The sequence below is a fragment of the Thamnophis sirtalis genome, unplaced genomic scaffold (assembly GCF_051295495.1).
Source record: "Thamnophis sirtalis isolate CommonGarterSnake01/CBP01778 unplaced genomic scaffold, rThaSir2_p1.2 scaffold_6, whole genome shotgun sequence".
Lineage (NCBI taxonomy): Eukaryota > Metazoa > Chordata > Lepidosauria > Squamata > Natricidae > Thamnophis > Thamnophis sirtalis.
The window spans coordinates 23,817,966-23,837,927 of record NW_028261386.1 but is presented as its reverse complement, the minus strand read 5'-3'; the positions used below and the strand labels follow the sequence as shown (position 1 = coordinate 23,837,927).

General features: G+C 38.1%; 1 protein-coding gene across 5 annotated transcripts in view; it reads left to right on the top strand.

Moving 5' to 3' along the window:
• The window catches only part of OTOF (otoferlin), a 182,055-nt gene that overhangs the window by 35,829 nt on the left and 126,264 nt on the right, over positions 1–19,962 (top strand). For all 5 annotated transcript variants that reach the window (XM_087717423.1, XM_087717420.1, XM_087717421.1 and 2 more), the window contains exon 3: positions 14,775–14,863. In XM_087717423.1, coding sequence (XP_087573549.1) covers positions 14,775–14,863 — 89 coding nt within the window. The remainder of the gene's footprint in view (positions 1–14,774; positions 14,864–19,962) is intronic.

The window sequence follows — 19,962 nt, the reverse complement described above, 5'->3', positions numbered from 1 at the left end:
ATTATTTCTCGTATCACATTTAATGCATGTTGCTGAAAATGGAAGCTTCTGCATGTTGTATCTTTAGAAGAACTTCTGAAGAACTTGTAAATGGCTTCAAAAGAAATGTAATTGCTTCTGAAAGCTGCCCCAGTCCCTTGGGAAAACTAGATAGGATTCCTTTTTTTCCTGAAGTATAACACTCCTACTTTATTTCTGATGTTGTTGATGAATGTCATCATTGTTTACCAAAGCTATTGAAGCAAGCTGTAGATGCATACTCAGTCTTTCCAACACTCTGAGGCAGAACTACAGTTGGGGATGGTGGGAGTTGTTGTTCAACACATTAAGCATGCAGGTGTTTTTTTACAGAGATAGGTTCATGGGAATTGGAGCTCCATTGTTTAACATGCCTGATGTAAAAATGGCAAAGCTAATTACAGGTGGGAAATGGGTGGATGGGCCTATCATGTACGCAATGGCCAAATTGATTAATAGTGTATAAAGGCAGATATCTCTTTAATAGTAGTTTTTACACTCTGACAATGTTAGCACTGACCTCAGATGGATGGAAGGCTGAGTCAACCTTGAGCCTGGTGAGATTTGAACTGCCAAATTGCAGGCAGCTGCAGTCAACAGAAGTAGACTGAAGTGGAGGAGGATCCAAGGTCGCAACAACACGGATGTCGATACTTTTGCCGCTGGGTGGTCCAATCAGACCTAAACCGTCCCGAAGGTTTAATTTTAATTAATGTTTTTTTAACCTTTCATGCTAGAGCAGCTGTGTTTGTTAGCTGGAGAGAATGGCACAATTTCAAAAGCAAACAGAAATCTTGAGCTTGCAAAATATATTTTCAGAAATACAGAAATTATCAAATACATATGAGAGGATAGAGAAGAAGCTGGAAGACTTAGAGCATATAGCAGCAAAATATGATGAAGTTGAGGCTGTTTATCAAATGCAAAATGTGGTAGTTAAAACTCAAAAAATCGAAGTGGAAAATGAATATAAAGAGATTAAACCTGCTGATATTTCTGGTGATTGGTTTGTCTCTGAAAATGGAAAGAATGGAATACTGAAAGAGGAATTAAATGGAGAGGAAATTTATTCCAGAGGGCAAGATACAGAAGAAGAAAAAAACCAAAGAATCTATGGATTTAAAGAGAGAAATTCTATTAGCAAAAGCATTGATAACACTGCTGACAATCAAAGATAAGCTGAATAAGGAAACAGAAAGAGGGCATCAAGATTATATGAGAGATCTTATAAGCAAGGAGTTGCTAAGAGGAAGTATACAAAGCTGATCAAGAAGATAATTAGAGGACTGGAACCACAAATGGCAGAAGATATGAGACTGTTTTGCTATTGGAAGGATACAGGTTGATAGATGGAAGAATATAATTTAAAACTAGTTAAACTTAGTGAAATTTATTTACAATGGATATAGTTTAAATAAATAATTGATAATGTTACTAATGTATACAATGTGTAGTGTTATGATGAGTGTAATTGGATATGAATATTGAATGGTACCCATGTAAGGAAGATTAGAAATCCCTTTGGATTATATATAAAGGTTAATTTTAAAAAAAGGGAACCAATTTAGATACAGTTAAAGTTTTGATTATTAAGGGGAAAATGTTATGATACAGGATATAGTCAAATAAAGGAGGGATAATAATAACAATGTATATATAGATATGGGTATAATATAAGGAAACTGGATGTAAATTTTAAACAGTGATTTGGAAAGGAGGATTAGAAAACTTTGTTATTATATATTATGGATGTTTAGCTAGAATAGGACATAAGGATTTAGTGTTAGTGGAGGATTTTAGAAATAGTAATTGAAAGGCCAGTATGTGGTTATGTATTAAATTTTGGTATATTTTATGATGAAGGACACTTAAACAATTATAGTCAAATGAAAATGGAGATATGATGATGGTGACATGTATAAATATTTGAGTTAAAATGCTTGAGTTAATATGAATTATGTTTGTTGACTGTGGAAGAGATGCACGAAAGTCTTTTTGTAACCAACTGATACACTTTCTACAGCATGTAAAGAAAGATGTTGTGTTTGTTTTAAATTAAAAATAAAAAAATATTTAAAAAAAGAAGTAGCCTGAAGTACTGTACTATAACCACTGCCCCACCGCAGCCCTTTCATAATCACAGAATAATGTTAAGAGTTTATAACCTTGGGGGCTGCATCACTAGCAGTATAGGGCTGCATGCACCCTGCAGGTTGCAGTTTGAATAGGCCTGTTTTAAAGGTTATTTAGATGTCATTGCCTTCCTTCGCAGTCAGTTCATGATTTTCCTACTTTTCTTCTTTCTTTTCTCTTAATGAAGACAATAGAGCTATTAAATCAGAAACACAACTCTGCTAATGCACCCAGAATGCTATACTTGTTTGAGAATACAGCAGCATTTTCTCCAGTATAGAGTGAATATATGACAATAAGGCAGCCCTTTGTTCTCACAGCTTTTCACTGCTACGAAGACAGTAAGTGGTTTAAGCATTTGTCAGTATTTTGTCTGGTTAAGTATGAAGAATATTCTTTAAAAAAAAACTGAAGAAGAATTCCAGAAATTGTGGTCTTTTATTTTAGTCTTATTTGTCCCACTCAGAATATTTCCCCCAATATTCATGATCATCAGGCTAATTCTTTTACAAACATTCATCTTTTTAAAAGTACCGTATATTTGATAGTAGTGTAAAATACATGTACTGTACTGTAGCTCCATGAAAGCAGAATTTGAGAACCTGGGGTCCTTTCCAGTTCAGCTGCTAAATTCTGATGGCATAATGTCTAAAAAAACAGCATTGACATTTAGAGGTAGGAAAGGCACAATTACAGTACTGGAACATAAGTCATTGACCCAGGAAAATATAGACACAGTCAGGGAAACCTTGATCCACCCTTCCACCAGCATGTACTTTCCAAATGGGAAATCATGATGCTGGCTGTATGTGAACTAGTGCTGCCTGTCTTGCATCATGTGCTTCCCTCTCCAAAATTTTTTGGGAGGGAAGCACCTCTCAGTGTTTCTGTGTTTTTTCTGTAGATAAGAGGCATTTCAATCTCAATTGTTAGAAACACGTTTTCCATTTTCCATTCTTCTCATATAGCACCATAATTGGAGGGTAGTAGTTGTTCTACAGAGGAATTATTGAGTGTGTCATCTGCACCTCTATAACTGTCTGGTTTGGCTCTGCAACAAGACAGACACAGACTTCAACGGATAATTAGAACTGCAGAAAAAAATAATTGCTACCAATCTGCCTTCCATTGAGGACCTGTATACTATAGCAATAGCAGTTAGACATAGACCGCTTCATAGGGCTTTCAGCCCTCTCTAAGCGGTTTACAGAGTCAGCATATTGCCCCCACAGTCTGGGTCCTCATTTCACCCACCTCGGAAGGATGGAAGGCTGAGTCAACCTTGAGCCGGTGAGATTAGAACCGCTGAACTGCAGATAACAGTCAGCTGAAGTGGCCTACAGTACTGCACCCTAACCACTGCGCCACCTCGGCTCTGCACAAGTCAAAAGAAAAAAAGGGCCGTGAAAATATCTAGAGACCCCTCACATCCTGGACATAAATTGTTTCAACTCCTACTCTCAAAACTATGCTACAGGCCACTGCACACCAGAACAACTAGAAACAAGGACAGTTTTTTCCCAAATGCCATCACTCTGCTAAACAACTAATCCCGGCAACACTGTCAAATTACCTACTAATAATTGCTATTACTCTTCTCTTCCTTCCTAGTACATATCTCTTCCCACTTATGACTATAACCATGTTGCTTGTATCTTTAAAATTTATATTGTTTTATTTGTTTCCTAGTATGATTTGATTGCTTATTAGTAACCTATGACGATCACTAAGTGTTGTATCTTAGGATTCTTGATGAATGTATTGTATTTTATTTTTCTTTATGTACACTGAGAGAGCATATGCACCAAAGACAAATTCCTTGTGTGTCCAATCACACTTGGCTAATAAAGAATTCAATTCAATTCTATTCTATTCTATTCTATTGTTCCATTAAAACTTAAAACTCTCTCAACATTAACTCAATTTCTAGTGATTGCCTGGATATATTCATATTGTTTTTTTGGCAATGGTCCAGAAATGATTTTCAATTGTCACCTTCCATGGAAGGTTTTTTTTTTAAAAAAAATCGTTTTGTTTTCCATTTTTTCAGTACTGAAATTTCTAGTCCTCTTCCACCCAAAACTAACTGCGCTTAGCTTTTCCACGGTCAGCCAAGGTTAGAAGCTGCCACCTCTTTTGATATTCACAGTATTTCTTTAACATTTAGATCTGCCAGAAATACTTGAAAGGGGAAAATTAGTTTTCAGCCAAAGGGTATTGAACTTTGTAGTTTGGACTCATGAGAACAACAGAGATTCAGCTTCTTTTTATTTGACTGCGCTTACGAAAAAGCAGCAAAAAGAAAGGTTGTAACTGAGCCAGATCAGTTCATCCATTTTCTCACTTAACAACATGCAGTTTGCACATTTAGCAGATGCTCTGAGAAAAATGATATGGCCCTTGCAGAGAGAGAGGGGGGGATATATAAGAGATGCAGCCCCAGCCCCCATGACTGAATTCATATTACAAATGAATCATATCAGATTTGGGGGAATAATAGCAGTAAAAATACAGACAGTCAGCTTTTAGATATCCTTGTATCTATTTTTAAACTGACGGTTAAACTATTTCTTACAAGTAAATGTGTTCCAAAATCCCAAAGTTAGATATCAGACTCCTTCAGCTATATGAAGAAACAAGCATGTTAACACTCACCATTTTATTTAAATATTTTTTTAAAAATCTTTGTTAAGCAACAAAGCTGTTTTTACAAATCTCTACAACAGGGGTGTCAAACTTGATTTCATTGAGGGCTGCATCAGGGTTGTGTTTGACCTCAGGGAGCCAGATGGACATGGCCAGGTGGGCATGGCCAATTTGTGTCAGGGGGCACCTGTGGTGGCCCGGATGGGGCTGGGGGGATCCTCCTGCAACTCTCTGCCAATGAAAACGGAGCCCGGGAGAGCTATACATGGGCCTCCCGAGTTCTGTTTTTGCTGGCAGAGACACATGAGCCGGTCCTTTGCTATTTCCAGGGTGGCCCCAAGGGCCAGATCTAAGTACCCCACCAGCCAGATCTGCCCCATGGGCCTTGAGTTCGACACCCCTGCTCTAGAATTAGAATAATCCTCTCATTTGCAAACGAATGCAAAAATAGTTCACATAATTAATTGTTTTCTCTCGGGGGTTTTTTGCCAGAGATAGTTTCCTGAGTCATATTAATTTGAGATATACAGAGAGTTAACTTTGACTTTGTCTTAGAATAACTTTATTCTCACTTTGAATGTACACTAATCGGCATAAATTAAAAAATGAAATTTCATTGCATACAGCTCTCAAAGGGTCTCCATCTCCAATATACACTACATAAACATGACAAAATAAGTAAATAAGTAAATACAAAATTATGCACACACACACACACACACACACACACACACACTCACACACATTATATGACACGGAGAAACAACACAGTCTAGTTTGGATGTATACATGTACATGGCAAGAGAAACAAATCTTGCAAGTTTACCAGATGGATGGCATAGGGAAGGAAGCTGTTACAGAATCTGGAAGTCCTGCTAGAAATACTTTGAAACCTCCCAGAGGGGAGCAACAGAAGCAGACCATGAAGTGAGTGTGGGGGGGTCTCTAACAATGCTTTGAGCTCTAAGCACATAGTGCTTATAAGCAGTATCCTGAATGACAAGGAGCAAGCAAGTAATCGTACTGTTATGCTATTAAACTTCAAACAAATATGCTGTAATATTTTAGATGCCGTTCTGGTTGTCAAAGCAGACTATTTGCCTTGAAAAGAGTAATGTTGCTACATGCTGAATTTATTAAAAGTGCAACTACCAAATTAATCAGCTAAGACTATAGTTGATAATTCTACCAACATAGAAAGCATATTATTAATCAAATACCAACCCTTGGCCTTGTACAGCTGCTGTTAGGTTTTTATTTCTCTGCCTCTCCATGCTGGAAACTATTTAGCAGATTCCAGATTTTAGTAAAATACATTCTGTTATATAAATAGCATCATTTCACCAATAAATAGCCATGGAAACCAACACTCTATTTCTTATACAGTACATTATTTGCTTTGTTACAGAAGAACTGTGAATCTCCCCCCCCCCCAACCCCACTCCCTCCAGTAATTTAGATTATCTTGATGCAGGAATTTAATCTTTACTTTTTCTTATAATATTTATACATACAATCCTCTCATCCAAAGCCTCTTTGCTAGTTAAGATGTTTAATTGTCAGACAGCCTAACTTAGCAATCAACTGAAACCTCTGTTATTTGCAAGCATTCAATCTCAATGTTCTTTTGATAGTTATCACCCAAGCTATTTCATTTTAGTATTAGCGCAATATTAAGATGCCATGCTTTCTGTTACGAGAGCCAGGACAAGCTTAAAAACAAAATAAGGGCGTACTATAATGAATATTTTTATCACTGTTCATTTTTTCTATATATATAAAAATGGCTTTGTGTGTGTATGTTCCAGCATAACTCTGGAACGCTTCGAGCAATTTCAACCAAATTTGAAACACAGATGATTTATTCTCTGGAAACAAATACTATGGGGGTAAGATACCCCTAACATGCCTCGGGGTTTGTGTTCTGTAAAGGTACAGCCTGTTGTGCCTTAAAATGGTTTCTACGGTACTGCTATAAAATGGCTTCTACTGTTCAGCACAGTTGAGTTTTCATGGTAATGGCTTCACAGTACTCCACAAGGGGGCTCCCTCTGGTAAGGGAGCCAAAATCAGGGCTTTTCCTGTCTAATACAGGATTAGGATAAATAAATACCTGGGCAATGCCAGGTTATCAGCTAGTGTGTATATAAAGCAAACTGATTTTATTTTCAAGTTATCATTGCTTTTTTGTTTCTTTAATGATTTATGGCCTTCCTTGATACTGGCGAAGGAATTAAAGCTTATAATGCCTGGATTCACAAACAGCATTAATCTATAATATGGTTTGGTCATTATGAATCCACCATCAAAGCTAGTAAGCAGTGGCCTTATGACTATGTGATACAAACTTAACCAACTGAGATTTATTCAATAAAACAAGTTACATAAACCATGACTTAGCACAATGGGTGAATTACATTGCAAATGAAATCACTTCTCATTCCTCAGTGTTAAAAATAACAATGTTTTAAAGTAACCCCAGTCAATGTCTTGTAGATTGTTAGATTTCACTTCCCATGCTGCCTATGGATTAGGGAAGTACAATCAAACACAATTGAATGTGAATAGGTTGGAAAAGACTATGGTGATCAGTTCTGGGCAACTGTATTTGTTAACATGTAATTCTTACCAATGTCTTTTGTTATCTTTCCAGTTTCAGACTTAGACATTGGGGTTTGGGGTGAAATTATTTGGAAAAGGGAAGGGTGGTAGAAAGTGTTGCAATTCTGCTTGTAAGATCTGTGAAGATCCAAAAGTGGTGGATAAAAATGTGCATAAATGAACTTAGTTTGTTTCACCTGAAGCTTACAGCTAGGCTAAAGAGTGCTACTACAGTAATCAGTTAATCCTCAACTTACAACCATCCATTTAACAACCATTCAAAGTTATGATTGCGCTGAAAAAAAGTGACTTACAACTGATCTTCACACGGCAGCAACCCCATGTTCACATGATCAAAATTTGGACACCTAGCAACCATTTGCGACTTTCTCAGGTGGCTTCTCATGAATAAAATCAATGAAGGATGCCAGATTTACTTAATGACTACATGATTCACTTAACAACTGCAGTCACTCACGTAACAACTGGGGCAAAAAGGTTGTAAAAACTCACTTAATAGCCACCTTGTTTAGCAATAGAAATTCTGATCCCAATTATGGTTGTAAACTGGAGGTCTAGCCTATAATGGATAAAGTAGGAATAGAGAGACTCAGGTTCAAGTACACCCTTAGCTATGGAAGTTCAGTTTTTTACTTTTGAACTAGTCCTTCTCTCTCAGCATAATCCACTTCGATGGTTAGTATGGTCACAAGGGCAGGGAGATCCCTGTGGAAGTCATCTGAGTGTCAATCATAAAGCTGACCTGACCGAGGCTTCGGTGTTGCTTCAGTGTTGCCACATTGGAGCTGAGGGATAGGGAGAGGGAAAATAGAAATAGCTGGAGTTTTGTAGCCAAAACAAAACACTTTCTCCTAGGAACCAAGGACATTCCCACAGGTAGGAGGAGAGAGGAGGAGTGAAGTTACCAGGCAACCAAATGGCACCTTGATTGGACCATGTGACTGATTGTTTGGAGAAGAGAGAAAACTTTTACTTTTAATTAGATGAAAACCATAGGAATACTCAGAGTTGGTTTTCACCAGCCTGTGCCAATATATGTTCATTAAAAATATTCTTTGAGGAATCTTCCTGTCTTGGAGCCAAGGTGGCGCAGTGGGTAGAGTGCTGTACTGCAGGCCACTTCAGCTGACTGCTATCTGCAGTTCGGCGGTTCAAATCTCACCGGCTCAAGGCGGTGGGTAAAATGAGGATCCAGATTGTGGGGCGATATAAACCACTCTGTAAACCACTTAGAGAGGGCTGAAAGCCCTATGAAGCGGTATATAAATCTAACTGCTATTGCTATTGGAATTTTGTTCATTATGGCCATATTACTTGGAACGTGACACTGAGCTCGTGAAGAAAAAGTGGGATATGCTTAAATCAAATAAGTAAATTATAAAACAAAATGAATTCACATGCCTAATGAAAAATCCTGAGCTAGTGAACTGGTTTGCAATTTGAAAAACCATTAACAGAAGTGTGTTTTGTGAAAGAATATAGTATACATTATATTAAGAAACAGCGGGCTTTAAGTATGCATACTGGAAAAATGGAGCATAATATTCTCTGATTCAGGAAGAATATGCATATAATCACGTGCATTTTTCCCTGATGAGTTTATAAATTGAATTCAGAAGTAGAATTTAGAGTCTGATCCTCATTTTCGCTCCAAAGGGAAAAGAATACTCCTCAATGTGCTGAGAGTATTCCATTGATCTTGAATCTGGATAAATTCACTGAGATTGACATAATGAAGAGTTCAGACTTTTTACTACACGGCAAAGCAATGTTTTGCTCTCCTTTTAACCTTTCTTTGTATTCACAGCAGGATTATAGCTTGACTTGCAAACAAATATTTGCAGTGACAACAACAGGCTGCAGCTGGTAGAAGCAATTTGTTTGACAGCCTTGACTTGGCTGTTACAGTGAAGCATGAGAGTATAATCTGGTTTGAGTGGTGCTTATGAGAATGAAAAAGGCTAACCACCAATTAGGATGAAAAAACATTGAGAGCCAGATGTTTTGAGGCTGGGGAAAGAAATTGTCACTCTTAAGAGAGTGCAAAATAGCATCAGTTTTTCTGGTATGCACCATCTGGAAAGGAGATTCAAGTTAATCCTTGAATACATTGCAGCTTCTGCTTACTATGTCCCAAAGTGTGTCATCTTCTCAGTTTTGTTTTGTTGTCTTCTTGCTATTTTATTTCTTCTCTTTTCTCTTCCTTCCTGTAACTCTACTGCACCTTTTCTAGGCAGGCCTCCCCTCCAACACACCCGTTGTAATGTATAAGGAAATGATCTTGATAAAAAAGAGCCACAGCCAGGGAACTGTGCGAAAAGAGGTAGTTTAGCCTGAAGAAGCAAAGTGGATGTGGCAAATGTCTTAGAAGGGATCCGCTGTATAATTTCCTGGGCTGTAAAGGCAATGGGGGAGAAATATGCTTTCAGGTTTGCAAAATTCTGTAAATGTAACCCTATAATAATGTAATATTAGTTCATTTGGCATGCTTCCTATCTGGACTACCTCACCAGGCTGACATTCATTCATTCATTCATTCAAGTTGTGTGTTGTGAAAATATTAAAAATGACTCTTTACTTTTAATTATTTGGCCTATTTGTAAGCTGCCAGAGTAAAAGAAAAACAGTGTTTGACATGGGGAAAAAATAAAATGTAAACCAAATTCCACCCAATCCCTTCTCCAGGAGCATTGCAAGGATACAAAGAAAAGTAAAATATGTCCAGTCTCTCCTGTAGATACCCCAATCAACCCCAAATAGCCATAGATGGTTTTTACTTTATGGTTCTACTAGGTGATTACCCAGCTTTGCCCTGGTATTTATTTATCCTAATCCTATATTAGACAGAAAAGCCCTGATTTTGGTGACAAATTAAATTAGTTACAAATGTTTTCCCTGTGCCCCCAGAAGTGAAACATTTGTCCTCAAAAATAATCAAAGCCTTGTTGAAAATGTCCAGACCAAATGTAATTTCTAATGTTGCATTTTCCCCCTTACCAGAGGGAGCCCCCTTGTGGAGTACTGTGAAACCATTACCACGGCAACTCCACTGTGCTTTACGGTAGAAGCCATTTTAAGGCACAACAGGCTGTACCTTAACAGAACACACACTCCGAGGTGTACACACATATGCACACAGAGCCATATACATATACATACATATATATGAAATAAATCACACATGGGAAAAGACCCGAATACAACAAGACCAGCATAACTACACCCGTGAAAATCTACGAATATATATGAGTTAATGAGGATAATGACTAGCAAGACTTTGCCAAACATGTTCATACAATGATTAGATGCATGAATCTTACATATCCTGGAATGTAAGAACTTGCTTTCGCCCAGTTCAAGATCATTAGTCTGCCCAACTTTGTCCCGGCTCTACAGTATCTCAAATGCTTTTTGTCTTCCTGGATTTTCCTTGAAATCCTATGAATCCAACCTTTTGCACGTGCTACATTTTTATTGGCTTATTTCCTTCAACCAGCAGATGCTTTCCCAAATACAGGCAGAGTGAAGTCTTTTTCCATTTAAAACCCCATCGTTGAGCTGCACTACAAGACTTCAAAGACAAAAATAGTTAAGTAGTTTGACATTGTTTTTCTTTGGAATGTTTTCTTGATTTCTCAGCCAGCCTGAAATCTTAAGATTTCCTGCTGGATATTTTTCTGAGTATTAGCCAAGCATTATTTTGTTTAGCTTCCAAGTTCAGACAAAGTTGGCCAGCTGCTGCCACCTGCTGCGAGACTTTCCCATTTGTTACCTTTAAACAAAACAGCAAAATCTAGATCTCTCTCTCCCTCCCTCCCTCTCTCCCTCCCTCTCCCTCTCTCTCTCCTTGTATTTTGTCCAGTGTGATTTAACAGTCAATGCACTCATAATAAATACCTGTGTTATGAAAGAGAAAGTGCAAACAGTTCATAAAAGGGTGGCTGAAAGGACAAAGAGTTTCTTCATGACAAATAATCAAAATACAAGATTGTCACATTCTGCAGGGTTCTGAAATGCCGTGTAGGCATTACTTTTTGAACCCCTCGATCAGTTCTTTTCTCAATTTTAAAGCTATTCCACTTTTATTTTGACCTAGCAAATGTCTCTTGGCAAGAGATGTTGGCCATGTTCAGGAAGGATGACTGGATTTATTCTGCCCTATAGTTTGGACAGCATCAGGCTGCTGGCTCATCTCAAGATTAATAATGGAATATTATAGTTTAACCAAATCCAGCAGCCCCCCTATTGTATTCTGACAGGATTATCAGTTATCCTTGTTCTCCAAAATGAGTGTCTTCTCCAGAGGTGGAATTCAGCAGGTCCTGGCCAGTTCTGGAGAACCGGTAGCAGAAATTTTGAGTAGTTTGGACAACCGGTAAATACCACCTCTGACTGGCCCCGCCCCCATCTAGTCTCTGCCTCCTGAGTCCCAGCTGATCGGGAGGGAATGGAGATTTTGCAGTATCCCTCCCCTGCCATGCCCACCAAGAGACACCCACAGAACCAGTAGTAAATTTGTTTGAATCCCACCACTGATCTTCTCCCACCTAGCCATACACTCAGGTAGATAGCAGTGTCTAACAAGGTCCTGCCAAATTGATTGAATTATAGTGCTCTCATTCCCAGCCATCATTCAGACAGAGAGTAAAAAGGACTCTTTTGATCTGAAAGATGAGCCAGAATTATATGAAAGCCTTTTGGATACCTTCATCATCTGAGCAAGGTCAATATTAATTAAGGGCTTCTATATCCTGCTTATAAAAACTCTTTCCTGGAAAGTTGCACCTGGTCACAATACTATTGCCTTCACAGCACCCAACCTCTTACATTGTGATGTGTCTTTATTCTGATGTGATTGCTTCTGGCATTGTTTTTAGCCTTGCTTATTTATTGGTTTATAGCCTCGCTGTCTTTTAATTATTTGCTTTAAAGCCCCATTGACATTTTTAATAGAAAGATATTGTAAAACTCTTAATAATAAATCAAACCATATAAGCAGCTGATTAAGCCTGCGTGCCGGGAAAGGATATCCAGGCTATTTTATTTACTTCAAATTTATGAGTCATATAGAATCATAGAATTGAAAATGGTCGCCAAGTTCAATTCCTGTCACACTGCAGGATTCACTACACCCTGTCTAATAGAGGACTTTCCAGTCTCTGTTTAAAACCTCCAGCAAAACGAAGGAAATCGTTCCATGAGGTAACTATTTTACTAATTGACAGCTCTTACTGTTCTTCCTAGTATCTGATCTACAGCCTTGAAATTTCATCCCATTAGTTTTAGTCTTACCTTCTGGAGGAAATGAGAGTAAGTTCAAGAATAAGTCTACAGCAGTGTTTTTCAACCTTTTTTGTGCAAAGGCACACTTTTTTTCATGAAAAAAATCACGAGGCACACCACCATTAGAAAATGTTAAAAAAATTTAACTCTGTGCCTATATTGACTATATATAAAGTAATTCTCTTGAATCCTCCGCGATTGTTGCTATGGGCGCACGCATGGGACGTCAGTGACGTCCCTGCGTGCGCTACCTCCCGGCGGTCCCCGCATTTTTAAAGTAAACGCGGGGCCGCAGGGACTTAATAGAGGCATCCCTGTGTCCCGAAAGCAACTTTCGGGACACACACAGAGATGTCCCGAGGCAAAAACACCCGGCGGGTGTTTTTCCCACGGCACACCTTACACTATGTCACGGCACACTAGTGTGTCGCGGCACAGTGGTTGAAAAACACTGGTCTACAGTATGACAGCTCTTTGGGTATTTGAAGACAACTAACAATCCTCAACCGTCTCTTCTGCAATAATTATAATTGTTATATATTGTTCATTTGTTAACTGACAACATGCATTTTCTCTTGAAAAGACTGTTCAAAAATGTATTTGTAAAAGTTACATGCTGAAAAGGAGCAGCACAGTGCCCTTCTTGTCACTGAAACTGAAATGCCTTGTGAGTAGAAAGTAGAGTATGTGAAGAAAACTGTCAGTTAGTGTGTGGCATGCTGAAAAACAACCCATGTAATCTATCATCTTTTTGCCCACCAGAAAATTAAATGTTTTAAGGAATTCCACAGACAAGTTTCTAACGTATGTGACAATTAAACAACCAACCAAACAAAAACAGTTAACATCTATTAAACTAGACTAATTATCATCTTAACAAAACTATGTGTAAAAAAGTAAGATATTTAAAAACTAACTCCTTGATCAATTCAGATTCTTACATTCTTCATCTATATACCATTGAAGTTTCTCAGGTTCAGGATAAAGGTCCAGCAATGTTGACAATTCAAACGAGCATAAGGTTCTTCTCAACAAAACTTTTGCTAGACCAATTCTTGAATACAGTTCATCTGTCTGGAATCCTCACTGCGTATCAGACATTAATACAATTCAACGAGTTCTGAGATATTTCACGAGAAGAGCCCTCAACTCCTCTGCTCGCAACAGAATACTTTATGCCACCAAACTTGAAATTTTGGGCTTAGACAACTTAGAACTGCCATCTTTGATCCGACCTAAGCATAGTACATAAAATTATCTGCTGCAATGCCCTACCTGTCAATTAATACTTCAGCTTCAACCACAACAACACACGAGCACACAATAGATACAAATTTATGATAAACCTCTCCAAACTCGATTGCAGAAAATACGACTTCACTAACAGAATTGCCAATGCCTGAAATTCGCTACCTGACACTATGGTTTCTTTCCCAAATCCCCAAAACTTTAACCTTAGACTTTCTACTGTCAACCTCACCCCATTCCTAAGCGGTCTGCAAGGGGCCTACTGTCCCTGTCCTAATAGCCCCTTGTATTCATATACATTTCAGGTATTCATAATCATGTTTATACATATCTGTTATCTAATTCATGCTTAAATAAATAAATAAATAATAAATAAATAAATAAATAAATAAATAAATAAATAAATAAATAAATAAATAAATGGAACAAAACAAATCTCTGATGATTGTGTGACTTCTAGGCAAACACAAACATTTTATTTTTTTTATTTCGAAGAATTCCTATGAGATCATTCTTGGAGAAAAGAAATCCTAATGCATTGAATGCTACTTCAATTTTTGAGCCATTTCTTATGATAATTAGAATTTAAATTAGATTTAAATTTAATTAGAATTTAATTAAATGATTTATTAGTACTTTACTATTTAATTTAATAGTAATTCCAGATAGTAAACCCTAAATGATATATTTTATTTGTATTTTTATAGAAGAGCAACACATACATGGTGCTGAGAAAGCTCAGGGTAGAAATAAGTATCTTGAATATCTAAGAACGTGTCTTAGCATGCCAATTGTCTTCTTGTTGTCTCCCAATATTTTTGTAGACATTCCGATGGCCCATCGCAAGCAGCATTGATGTCAATGAGATGCTGAAGATTCAGGTGTTTAACTACAGCAAGGTCTTCTCCAACAGGTAAGTGATGCACAATGCCAACTAGGACACTTTTGAATCTGTATTTTTTGGACTATCTTAGAAAAGTGATCAATGGAAGATAACATTTCTACAGCCATTATAATATTTTCAGCATTTTGTACCCATATACATTAGGCCTATTTATTTCACAACACCCTTCTTTAAGAGTAGTAGGAAAACATTTGTATATAGATAGGTGAGCTTGAAAAATATGGCATGACAAAAGTTTTGCTACACTGAGAGACCCCAAAGACCTAATGTGGCACAGAGAGCATTGTGTGTGTGGTGAGTGATAAGAATGCTGTATTGTAGGCTAATTCTGCCAACTGGCAGCAGTTTGATTCTCACCAGCCCAAGTTTGACTCAGGCTTCCATCCTTCCAAGGTGGGTAAAATGAGGATCCAGATTGTTGGGGGCAATATGCTGACTCTGTAAACTACTCAGAGAGGACTATAAAGTACTGTGGAGTAGTATTTATCTATCTATCTATCTATCTATCTATCTATCTATCTATCTATCTATCTATCTATCTATCTATCTATCTATTTATTAGACTTATATACCGCTTCATAGGGCTTTCAGCCCTCTCTAAGAGGTTTACAGATTTTTAGCAAATTGAGTCAGCATATCGCCCCCACAGTCCGGGTCCTCATTTCACCCACCTCGGAAGGATGGAAGGCTGAGTCAACCTTCAGCCGGTGAGATTTGAACCGCTGAACTGCAGATAACAGTCAGCTAAAGTGCCCTGCTGTACTGCACCCTAACCACTGCGCCACCTCGGCTCCTATATATACATCTAAGTGCTATTGCTATTGTCTTCCAGCACTTCACTATCCATTTCATAGAATCCAACATTTGCTGCTTACGCATCTACTTGATCCTGTCTAACGCAGAGAGTACTAGTCCCGACGAAGCGAATCTGAGTACATGTATAATAGGGATGGGTACCTTCTGATAGTTGAAAATTTTACTAAGGCTATCAGTAGATTTGTCAAACTTATCTTAGGCCTTTACTGGGCTCACAGTAAAATTGTCAGGTTTTTCCAGTCTCGATAACAAAAATTGTGCCACCGATTTTCAGCAGATGTAACTGGAGGTAACTTTTAAGGCTGTGAAGATAGAGGTGGGGAATGCTTGTGATCCTGGGCCTGAAAAGGCTTAATCCTGATTTATAATAAACCTGTCAGAATACAATAGGGGGGCTGCTGGGTTTGGTTAAACTATAATACTCCATTATTAATCTTGAGATGAACCAGCAGCCTGATGCTTGGTCCAAACGATAGGGCAGAATAAATCCAGTCATCCCTCCTGAACATGGCCTATATCTCTTGCCAAGAGATACTTGCTAGGTCAAAATAAAAGTGGAATAGCTTTAAAATTGAGAAAAGATTTGGCAGAGGTGATTTTCTATCTCTAGAAAATTCTAGGAATTCCTTTTGCCAGGAGAATACATTGGGATGTGACAACTAATGGTTTCCATAGTGCAGTGTTATTCTGCATCATTTGTAGTATAATGTGAAATCAATTCTCTAGGGAGGATTATGGACCTTCAGATATGGAGGTGAAACAGGCACCAATGGTGCATGAGCCACGGTGGTGCAGTGGTTAGAGTGCAGTACTGCAGGTTACTTCTGCTGATTGCTGGCTGCCTGCAATTTGGCAGTTTGAATCTCACCAGGCTCAAGGTTGACTCAGCCTTCCATCCTTCCGAGGTGGGTAAAATGAGGACTCAGATTGTTGGGGGGCAATAGGCTGACTCTGTAAACTGCTTAGACAGGGCTATAAAGCACTGTATAGCGGTATATAAATAAGTGCTATTGCTATCTAATGGCTACAGCAACTATGGTGGACAGTTACCATACACTTACTGATCTATGTTAATGAATCTGCAGTAATGAATAGTGGCTATACTTGGGTTTATACAGGAAACTGTTCCAGTTCTATATGAAAATGCTAGGTATAACGAAAAATCCCTCTCTTGCTCTTTTTCTTGCTGGATCATATTAATTAAAAACCTGTATAGCATGATCTACTAGATTAGATGGATTTCACCATGCATAAATAATACAATAACTGGGTGCTTCTGCTACCCATCGTTCACAAAACTAGTAACAACTTATTTAAACAAAATGATTATTTAAGAAAACACATTAAATAAATGTGGTGGTGATTTTGACCAGTTTTCCACAGAATTGCACGTAATTTCTAATATAGGGTGGTACAGCATGCAGGAGATTTGGTTAGAGCAAGGTTAATTGTGCAACCTTGGAACAGTAATATTATACCAACAGAACTAAACATTTTAACCCAAATCATACTGTTAATGCAATTTGGATACAACCCTTTTGGAAACTCTGTGGGTAACGCATCAGGATAACTTATCAGTTATATGTATAACAGAATAACAGAATTTGAAGGGATCTTGAAGGTCTTCTAGTCCAACCCCCTCCTCAAGCAAGAAAACCTATAGCAATTCAGACAAATGGTTGTCCAAATCTCTTCTTAAAAACTTCCTGTGCTGGAAAATTCACAACTTCTGGAGGCAAGTGGTTCCACTGATTGATTGTTCTAACTGTCAGGACATTTCTCTTAGTTCTAGGTTGCTTCTCTCCTTGATTAGTTTTCACCCATTGCTTCTTGTCCTGCCCTCGGATTTGGAAAATAGGTTGACTTCCTCTTCTTTGTGGCAGCCCCTGAGATATTGGAACACTGCTATCATATCACCTCAGTCCTTCTTTTCATTAATCTAAATATATCCAACCCCTGCAATAATTCTTCATGTTTTAGCCTTCAGTCCCCTAATCATCTTTGTTGGTCTTCTCTACACTCTTTCTAGAGACTAAACATCTTTTTTTATATTGTGGCAATTGCAACTGCATGCAATATTCCAAATGCAGTCTTATCAAGATATTATATAGTGATATTAACACTTTGTGTGATCTTGATTCTATCCATCCGTTAATGCAGCCTAGAACTGCACCTGCTTTTTTGGGGCAACTGCAGCACACTGCTGGCTCATATTTAAATGGTTGTCCACTAGAACTCCAAGATCCCTCTCACAGTTGCTACTATCGAACCAGGTACCACTTATTCTATACCTGTCCATCTAGTTTTTTCTTGCCTAAATGCAGAACCTTATTTTTCTCATCATTTCAGCAGGGTCTTTATTCAGGTAGTTCCAAGTTTACTTCAAACTTATTCTTGGTTTGAATTCAAGCAGTTCTGGAAAATAAAGCTAAACTGCTACAATAAACCCTTTAACGATTGTGAAAATGGTGTAATTATATTTGAAGCATCAGTCTACAACAAAAGGCATACATTATTAAACGTGGTTGAATATGGGCTTGCACAGCCATGGTTATGCTGACACAAAGAGTCTGTAGCTTTTATGGCTCCGTGAAAGGCACTGACATGGTATAAAAAGTATCTCCCTGTTCCCAAAGTTAATTTAAAATTTGGAGTTTTAAATTAAGGATTTGAAGACTTCTGGGAGTGATACATCCTGATCTAAAGTTTCTTTTCTTTTAGTCCAGACATTAAGAATTGATATTTCAATGGTATAATATATCGTGACACGACAAAAGCGCGCACGACAAAAGCGTGGTGACAAAACTGTGTCGCTAAAACCGCAACGTCATCACTGCGCCGACAACAGCGCGGTGACAACAGCGCGGTGACAGAAGGGCGCTTTACAACAGCGCGGCGACAGAAAGCTGATTTAAGTTAAGGTAAGGGTTAGGGTTAGGTTTAGGGTTAGGTTTAGGGTTAGCTTTAGGGTTAGCTTTAGGGTTAGGTTTAGGGTTAGGTTTAGGGTTAGCGTTAGGTTTAGGGTTAGGGCTAGCGTTAGGTTTAGGGTTAGGTTTAGGTTTAGGGTTAGGGTTAGGTTTAGTTTTACAGTGCGCTTCTGTCGCCGCGCTATTGTCGGCACGATTCAGCGCTCATTTTTCGGAGCACTTTAGAACTCGCGGTTTTGTCACCGCGGTTTAGTCGGGCGCGGTTTTGTCATTCGCCCTTTTGTTGGTGAACCATAATATATTCTTTGCTTGCTTTTAGTTGTTAGGTTCCATTTTTGTTTAGATCTCCAAGCTAATTGCACAGCATAAGCTGCTAACATCTTATCTGTATACCGATTATTTAACTTAGTGGTAGTGGTTTTCAAAGTAGAAAATGTTTCCATATTCATTACTGCCTGGTTCTTTTAACCTGTGATATAATGGATTGAAGAGTTAAATCCTGAGACTTTCTGCCTATGTACTGAGCATGAATTTTATCAATGGCTTATAGTCGACCCAATAAAATGGGAGACGAGACTATTTGAAGCAGCATAGCCAAACAAAAGACTAACAATCTAAAGTTCCAAGTTGGACGGTCAGAGGTCTTGCTTGGTACAAGATGCCCTCTACCATTACAGTTATTTTATTTTAAATTGTATAAATTGCAAGTTAAAATCATAGTAGTGATATAAAAGAGCAACAGGTAAAAAAGATTTCCATTATCAATAGGTATTATTGATGAGCAGAGGGGGCACAGTGGTTAGAGTGCAGCACTGCAGGCTACTGCAGCTGATTTCAGGCTGCAGTTCGACAGTTCAAATCTCACTGGCTCAAGGTTGACTCAGCCTTCCGAGGTGGGTAAAATGAGGAGCCAGATTGTTGGGGGTAGGATGTCAACTCTGTAAACCGCTTAGAGAGGGCTGGACAGCACTGTGAAGCTGTATATAAGTCTAAGTGCTATTATTATTAAATCGTTAACAATAATTCAAATTGCTTTTTGGTCAATTATTTTACCACTGATCTTATTGTGCTTATAAGCTGTTGTATTGACTGTATTGATTGTAATAAGGATGGGTATACTCTTGAAAGTACTGTGTCAACTTGCCATTATGCATACAATTTGCACCTGCTTGTTTAAATATTTGGATTTTTATGAATAAAAATCCATAGAAGGATTCCCATAGAGCGAAGGAATAACAAGAGTATTGTAGCCATAGAAGAGGGCAGAGGACTTGTATTCTGAATTCTCTTATGGTTTTCAAAAACCAAGCAGGCATTGTTTCCATACTTTTAAGCAGTTGCTGATACCTCGTGTGTTCAAAAATC